The sequence below is a fragment of the Cryptotermes secundus genome, unplaced genomic scaffold (assembly GCF_002891405.2).
Source record: "Cryptotermes secundus unplaced genomic scaffold, Csec_1.0 scaffold824, whole genome shotgun sequence".
Lineage (NCBI taxonomy): Eukaryota > Metazoa > Arthropoda > Insecta > Blattodea > Kalotermitidae > Cryptotermes > Cryptotermes secundus.
Window position 1 is genome coordinate 39,822 of NW_019727106.1, and position 8,888 is coordinate 48,709.

Sequence of the window (8,888 nt, forward strand, 5' to 3'; positions counted from 1 at the left end):
AGCAGGACAACGCTACAGCACATACGGCTAATGCATCCATGGTCGCAATACAGGAAGTGTTTGAAGACAGAATTGTCAGTAGAGGACTGTGGCCTCCCAGATCCCCAGATCTCAGTATTTCTGATTATTATCTTTGGGGCAACCTGAAGCAAAAAGTCTACAAAAATAATCCCCGCAGCATTGATAGTCTTCAAAATGAAATTACACGCGTAATTCATTCAATTACCGTCGACGAACTGCAGAGAGTGTCGCGTAATTTATTTGTGAGATGCGCGGCATGTTTGCAAGCAGAAGGAGGTCACTTTCAGCACCTGTTATAAACCACGGTAAGTTATCTTCTTACTGTATTCTTATAAATGTGTGCATGTAGAGCAACTGATGGACGGAGACTCAGCGACACCACTACACTCACGCTATCGGGGAACGGCACTGCAGTCGCAGGGAGGAGTTGCATCCGTTCTGCGGTGGTATGACTCACGGCAAATTGCAGCCGCGGTGCGCACTTGATTGTACGCACTGTATGTTCATGCCAAAGGAATGGGGAGGAAACAAACAGATGGTTTACACCAGAAGTGATACAAATTAAATGAGCAGCCTATGTATTGTTTTGCAGGTGAAACAGTCCATGAAGAGACACAAATCCAATAAGGCGCTGCAGCGTGTGCTTCACTCAAGGCAACTTGGCCTCAAACTCATAGCAAATGTTACATATGGCTACACAGCAGCAAACTTCTCTGGCAGAATGCCATGTAGTGAGGTAACATGGACTTAATACTATTTCAGTTTTTCCTATATCTGTACAGGATCCATCAATGTAGTTGATTATTGGACCACATTTTCTTTTGTCATCTGACGCAGCTGGTGTAGCATTAATGCTGTAGATGTGTATTCATGTGATATGCAGTATTAATTTTAGCTACCCTGACACATTTTTGTTTTCTTCCTCAGTAGCACCAGCCGGATGTAGGGATGCAATTGTCAAGTGGGACACAGCCACTTTCTTCCATACCCAATTTCACCATTATTGTTATCTTAGCTTAATCAGTGCTGGATAAATGGAGACAAAAAACATTTTTAAATAATCCAAAGTCAGTAAGAAACAAATTTAGCAGATTTAGTTGTTTTCCACAATCTCCTGATGTAACCAACCCACATGTTAGAAGGAATATGTATTTTTCATGTTTTAATGCTTTTTTGAGGTGTAGTTTAGTGCTGTGGGGTAATGGTGTTGAAAGCTAAAGTATTTTTATAATTCAGAATCTGGTTATATGAGTAATCAGTGGTGTAGAGACAACACATGTCATGCAGACAACTTGCAGTGAAATATATATTTCCATTAGCTTGCCACATATATGTATAATGCTAGTCATACTTACTTGTAGATCTGAACCCTTCTTGAGGAGCCACCAATTCTGCAGCTACTCGTGCATTTCACAGCATTTTATGGAACACGAAGGTTCATTACCGTGTTCACGAGAGCCCTCCACTGGTTCCTATCCTGACCCAGATCAATCCAATCCATACCCGCCCATCCTGTCTCTCTAACATCCATGTTAATATTGTCCACTCACACACGCCTTGGTCTCCATAGTGGTATCTATTGTTCTGGCTTTCCCACCAATATTCTATATACATTCCCCTTCTCCCCCATTCGTGCCACATGCCCTGCCAACCTCATCCTCCTTCACTTGTTCATTCTAATTATACTTGGAGAAGAGTACAAGTTATGAAGCTCCTCATTATGCAGTTTTCTCCACCCTGTTCTGAAACACTCTCAGTCTATGTTCCTCCCATAATGTCAGAGACAAAGTTTCACACCCATACAGAACCACAGACAAAAATATAGTTTTGTATATTCTAATTTCTTTGTTTTTATACAGCAGACAAGAAGACAAACGGTTCTAGACTGACTGGTAGTCTCCTCTTAATTTCCACCTCAATCAGATTTTAATTAATTAACGCCATTCTCAAATATCTGAACTGTGCCACATTTTCAAAACATCTGTTACCTATCTTTATGTCCTGATTTTGCCGTGCTTTTTGGTGATGAGACAGCAACATGTACTTAGTTCTCTCTGTGTTTACTTCTAGATCAACCTCCTTACTTGCTTCAATTAAAGTTTGTGTGTTTTCCTTGATGGTATCTATATTATCACCGAGTAGATTCACATCATCAGCATAGACCAACAGCTGATGTGTCCCATTTTATTTCAATCCCACCTGGTTTTCCTGGACCTTCCTAATGGCATATTCTAAAGCAAAGTTAAAAACGAGTGTCAATAAAGCATCTCCTTGTTTTAGAAATTGTGGATAGGAAATTTATCAGACAAATATTTACCTATGCGGACTTTAGTGTATGTTTCGTTTAAACACATTTTAATCACCCTAACTAGTTTCATGCATATCCCAAATTCCCTCCAAACTAAATCATAGACTTTCTTGATATCTACAAATAACTGATGTACTATCTCATCGTACTGCCATTTTGTCTCCAATATCTGATGAATGCAAATGATCTTATCTGTAGTTGTTTTGTTACGTTGAAACAAACACTGATGATCCCCAATAATATTGTCAATGTATGCACTTAACCTCAAAAGAAGAATATTGGGTAAAATTTTGTAAGAAGATCATAGCAGTGATATGCCCCGATAATTACTGCAGTCAGTTTTATCATCTTTTTTGTGAACTAGTACAGTAATAGACTCCTTCCACTGATCAGGCAATTTTTCCTTATGCCAAATAAAAGTAATTACTTTATGGATCTTAGAACATAATATTTCATTTCCAGCTGGCTTGAACAAGTTCTGCCGCAATTTGATCACTACCTGGCAATTTATACCTTTTCAATTTTGCAATACCACTTTCAACCTCAAAAGGTATAGGTTCAGGTAATAACAGCTCAGCTTTTTGTATTTCTATCTGCCTAACATCACTGAATCTATGTACATTCAATAACTGAGAGAAGTATTTCTTTCGCCTGTTCAAAATGTTGTGGCAATCAGCAAGCAGATCACCATTCTCATCCTTTACTAAGTTACCTCTAGGTTGGTAACCCCTCTTAAAGTCATTTATTCCTCTATATGGGTCTCTAATGTTTTTTTCTTACTGTTCATTGCAAACTCATCAATTTTGTCTTTCAGATACTCTCTTTTTATTTCTTAAATGCCTGCTGGTTTCACGTCTTATATTGTTCATATTATCCTCATTTATTTTGCTTGGATCATGTAATCATTGCAGTTTGGCTTGGTTTCTTTGGTCTAATAATTTTGAGCATCCTTCATCGAACCATGGCTTATGCGTCTTCAGTTCATAATAACCTAGACTCTTGTAAATGTCCAATTTATGGGATGGTCTATTAATATTTCGTGTATGGTTAGGGTTCTGTGAAATACCTCACTTCTGTCACACTATTGGAGATTTCCCCCCTGAGACACGCAGCAAGTGGCTTGGGTCAAGCTTGAAGCCAGCTGCCCACCCATAAATCAGTCAAGTTAATGCATAACACAAGGCCGTGTTCTTTAGAAATTCTAAACTTTGACAGGGGAAGTCGTAATTTTAGCAGCGTCGTGTTATGCTACCCCAGAATCCCAGTTTGACAGCCATGCAGCAGCTGGCAAAGTTTACCCCTAAACTCTCCACGCATGGATATTTGTTTTTCTAATTGGAAGAGAAAGCTTAAGCAACCTCCCAGTCTGCCCGGCCCAGCCAATCATAATCTGAAGTGGGAGGTCCTTTGCCCGAATTTTGGGTTATGAGGCAGATATTTACCTTTCAGAGCGTGCTTGGCAGAAAACTCTGAAATATTCACAGGGGGTACACCTGTTCTGATACCCGTATATACACTCTGTGGTGCCTACTGACTTCTGTGTCTTAGTGAACAGCAATGAAGCCTAAACCCACAAACCTATTAAATTGGTCACTATGGCGCAATTCCCCTCGTTGGTGTCTCCACCTTATCGTGGTGAGGGTGTTTGAGTATGCCAAGGACCCTGAGAGCTATAGGCAGGGCCTCCCTTGCTGGACAGGTCAAAGGGTAGGCATCAGACGAAGAGAGACACCGAAAACTGATGCCGGAAGCAGCGTCATCAGCGGCGACTTGAAGCACAGAGAAAATGATGCTCGAGATGGTTCAAGTTCGTATAGCAACAGGCGTGACCAGAGTGGTTTGAACGGCTGTTGTACTGCGATGTGGAAAGCAAATGGAAAAACTACCACATTATCACTTTTCCTGGATAGTCTCTTTCCAAAAACAGAAGATCGCATTAAGTGGAGAAACTGTTTTGGAAGAGGCTGTGGACCTGTCATCTGACAGATTACTGATGAATGAATGAATGAATGAATGGCGCAATTACCCTTTAAATAGTGCATTTGATTAAAGACTTCAGACAGTTAATTGGTGTTGAGTGTGACTTTCCTACGCCTAATGCCCCACCAATCACCTAAGTCGTGGCCAGTCAACACGGCCTGAGAGCAGTTGAATTTCTCTACCAGAGCTAGCAGAACCAAAGAATGGTTACACTCTCCTTGGCAGAAATTTGTATATTTTCTCTAATAATTTCCTAAGCTTTATTAACATCCACTTCAGTGTCCAAGTTTTCCAAAGCTGCGAACGTATTTGAGATTTCAACATGATACTGCTCCTTACCCTCTACCACTTTTCTTTCTTGAGATTGAACCTCTCCATATGAACTCTGTGCATTGTTTATTTGCTCACTGCCACTCTTTCCCTAACCTTTGCCACCACAAGGTAGTGGTCATTGTCAGAATCTGCTGCCCTGAATGATCAGACATCAAGTATACTTGAATGCCGTCTCCTGTCTTTCAAAATATGGTTCTATTTAATTGTGTATTTTCCCATCAGGAGATGTCGAAGTAAATTTATGTATGTTATGATGAGGGAACATTGTACTTTTCACAGTAAGAATTTTTTATGTGGCAAAATTTACTACACTAACTCCATTATCATTACTAATTTCGTGTGAACTCTCATTCCCAATCGTTGGTTTGTAAATGTCATCCCACCCTACTTTGGCATTGAAATCTCCTAACAAAATTTTCACAGAGTAGTTCGGGAATTTATCAAATACATGTTCAAGTTCTTCATAGAACCTATCATTTATATGATCAATTTCATATTCTGTTGGGCTGTGAACATTTATAAGGATGATATCACATCAGCGACCTTTTAGTATTATACAGGTATATGATATTGTGACATGTTGTGCAATGGAGGACAACCCCTCCCTCCCCCAGTAGTGACGTGGCGGGTCAGTCAGCGCTCCTCACCCCCCCACCCCCCGCACTGTGACATGGCATGCAACGCCGGTGTTGACATGGCGTTAGGCAACAGCGGTACCCATTACGTAACAGGCAAACACTGCGACTATATAAGGGAACTACACAGCCGCCGAAGGCAGTTAAACATGTATCAGCTGCCGAAGTGAGTTCTCCAGTCAGCAGTGACTGGGTTCTCAGTGTATCAGCCACCAAAGTTAGTTTTCAAGGCAGCAGCCTACGAGTTGAGTTGGAATCTAACCAGCAGTGAGCCATTAGAGTTAAGTTGGAATATAGCAGCCGTCGCGGAAAGAAGAACCGGACACAGGGGTAATTGTGTAATTGGGAGTGTATAATACAAAGAGACTTGTATAGCTCCCGTACTGTGAATACGTGTAGACTACTGAGAACAGTGTGAACAGATTATTGCGAATAGGGTTATAAAGTGTGAAACCCCGCAACAGTGTTAAATTAATTGTAGCCAAGGCTTGTAGGTTGTTAAATAAACCAGTTAACAATCTGAATGGCGTCTTCAGTGGCAAAACACAGTACACTGCTGTCAGAAGTGAGATTGGACTTACACTCATAACCAACAAGATTTGAACTCTAAACACGTTTCATTGGTGTCAGAAGTGGGATTGGACTTACACATGTGACCAGCAAGATTCAAACTCGAGACACGTTACAATATCATATCACTAACGAACTCTACCCTCTTGACTGCTGATATGATTCTCCTATGTATGGAAAAAACCTGTACCTAATTCATGATTTTCATTCCAATTTCCATAGTAAAATGTTTATTCACTTGCTAGTTTGGTGCCACCTCCATCCCATCTGACCTCCTCTACTCCCGCTAAATCTAACTTATATTTTAAGATTTCTTCTACCACTGCCCTGAGTGAACCTGCCTAGTACATACATCTAACATTCCAAGTGCCAAATCTCATATTCCTTTTTCTTTATTTTACTTAGGTCGTTTATCCAACAAATTCATCCAGGTTCAAGGCTTCTCTAACATTTTTGTAACGAGCTTATTTTTTATGGTAAGGAGTTGTTAGGCCCACGCCCAACCCCAAAGCTGAAGGATCACCCCTTGTCTGTTGTCCATTACTTCTTATTCAATATATTCACAGCTTTCCTCCGTCCACAATCTGAGGACGCAGCATACCTAACATGAAAAAAAAAATGCCACATAAAATCAGGTATAAAGAATATGGAGCATAGCACTGATATTCATAATCACAATACGTGCCAAAAGTCAAACTACTTTCACTTTTGTGGAACATATATTCTCAAACAAGTTTCAATGGATATGGGTATTAAATTACTTAATAAAATACCAAATCAAGCCAGGAAATTGGATGAAATGTGGCAGTTTAAAAAGGAACTGAAATCTTTACTATTACGACATACATTTTATGCTGTGGATTAATGTATTTTGATATTAATTAACGTAAAGTTATTGTTAAGTAAGTTGGGTATACACACACCAACTGACTCTGCAGCCTTTCATAGGCCTTGGCCTTTTGCACCGTCAGCCTCCAAGCATCTCTGTCCATCACAATAGATCTCCAGTTTTTAACTTTCACTATCCCCAGGGTCTTCTCTGACATCATCATACCACCTCAGTTTTAGTCTATCTCCTACTCTTTCAGTATAGATTTTGTCATACAAGATTTCCCATTGCCATCTGTTAGCATCCATTCTTTTTATGTATCCCAGCCAGTCGATTCTTTCTGCCTTTGCGAATCTAACTATATCTCGTTTCTCCAATATCTCATCTAGTTCTTCATTGTTTCTAATTCTCTAAAGGTTATACATATGTAATTATTGCAGTCAGATTTGTCTGCTTTTTTATGAATGGGACAAATTAAACCTGTTTTTCAAGCCAGTGGTGTGCTTTCCTATTCCTTTATTTGTTTAATCACCTTGTACAATTCTTCTCTAAGTTATAATCCAATATGAATAAGCATTTGCAGTATTATATTGTGGCTTGATGCCTAAAAGCCAGAACAGTTGAGTGGGATCAAAGTTTATTTCCTCAGCAACAAGCATTAACAAATCACGCTCCCATTACAACGGCTTACCATGGGACTAGTATTCATGCGCTTCCAATGAAATACTCGGCTGGACACATAAGTTACGGCGGAACTGGAAGTGTTTCCATGGTAATTCGTACATAGGCAGGAGGTTACCACTGAAATGAAATACTGAATTGTTTGGGGCAGCGTTTGTTATTTGGAACATCAAGAGCCTACTTCAGGGAGATTACCCCAGATATAACCATATAAGTGGTGAGCAGATAGAAGACCAGAACAGAGAAAGTGGACCAGTCAGGTCACATTGTCTGAAAGAAGAAATGTCAGAGTGATTGTAGTGATTGTAAGTGTAATTGTAAACTAGTTGTCCAGTTAAACAGCTTTGTGTAATCTGGAATCCACAATTATTTGTCACAGAACCCAGTACACATGACCATATTGTCTCCTCCAGGGGATCTATTTCGTTTCTGTTTCCTAATTACCTGTTCTATTTCTTCTGATGTTGGTGCCTTCACAAGTTCATCTCTGTTACTACATATTCTGCTTTCAACATCTGCTATCCTTCCTTAGGCTTTAAGCACTTCATCTTCATTATAATCCTCTTCCTTTTTACGCATCTGCTCTTGGAAATGTTCTGCCCACCTTGTTTTGGCTTCTGTTGGGTTTGCCGCTATAATTTGATCTTTATCTCAGCATCCGATTATCTGTGGTTGATATCCTTTGTTTATTTTTTTAACTGAGAGATTTACTGTTACAACATACATGTTATGCTGTGAATGAATGTGTTGTTATATTAATTAACATAAAATTATTGTTAAGTAAGTTGGATATGTGAATATTAATTGTATTGTCAGTTCATCAATCAGATTTGTAGTGTCATACTAAATAGCAGGAGGAGATGGTTTTTAAGTTAGGTCTATAAGTTCTATTTTTATTATGTTGTGGTATTCTGTGTGATTGAAACTTATTTCAGTTTCTGAAGTAATATAATTTTTGGATCATGTTCAATAACGATGTGTGTGCGCGCGCGCGTGTGCGTGTGTGAGGGGGAAGGGGTGGCTGCATGCAGATACAACTATAATCTGGTCAAGGATATCATGGAAAAAACTTCGGATAAATCACATATGCGTATTTTGGTACTAGCTTTTCTTTTAGACAGGTTTTGTTAAATTTTATGTTAGCGTTGCAGTGTAACAGTTTCCGTTTACAATTCAGATATTTATAAATGCTATTTGTGTGACAACTGTTTACAATATTATATTTCAGCATCCTGTTACACTCACACATTATATATGGATAAATACCGTCTTAAGTGCAACAAATTTTTTTATTGTAGTTTTTACTTCTTTTCCTCCTCCACACTACATGTTTCGGCCCTAAATGGCCATCATCAGGTGTGTATCACTCACGTAGCTGTTACACTGCTTGTTAAAATTTAAAATTACCAGTCTTTCTAATTGTATAAAATCTTTGTTTATCTACACGTGTCGATTTGATTTTTAAATTAGCACTTTTTAAAACTTAATTCAAGTTAAAATGTCTATAAGATCTCTGTTCTTTCTTTTTCAA

General features: G+C 39.1%; 1 protein-coding gene across 1 annotated transcript in view; it reads left to right on the top strand.

The window, feature by feature from the left end:
* LOC111864487 (DNA polymerase zeta catalytic subunit) overlaps positions 1-8,888 on the top strand; it is a 78,633-nt gene that overhangs the window by 36,565 nt on the left and 33,180 nt on the right. The window contains exon 5 of the mRNA XM_033751452.1: positions 614-757. Coding sequence (XP_033607343.1) covers positions 614-757 — 144 coding nt within the window. The remainder of the gene's footprint in view (positions 1-613; positions 758-8,888) is intronic.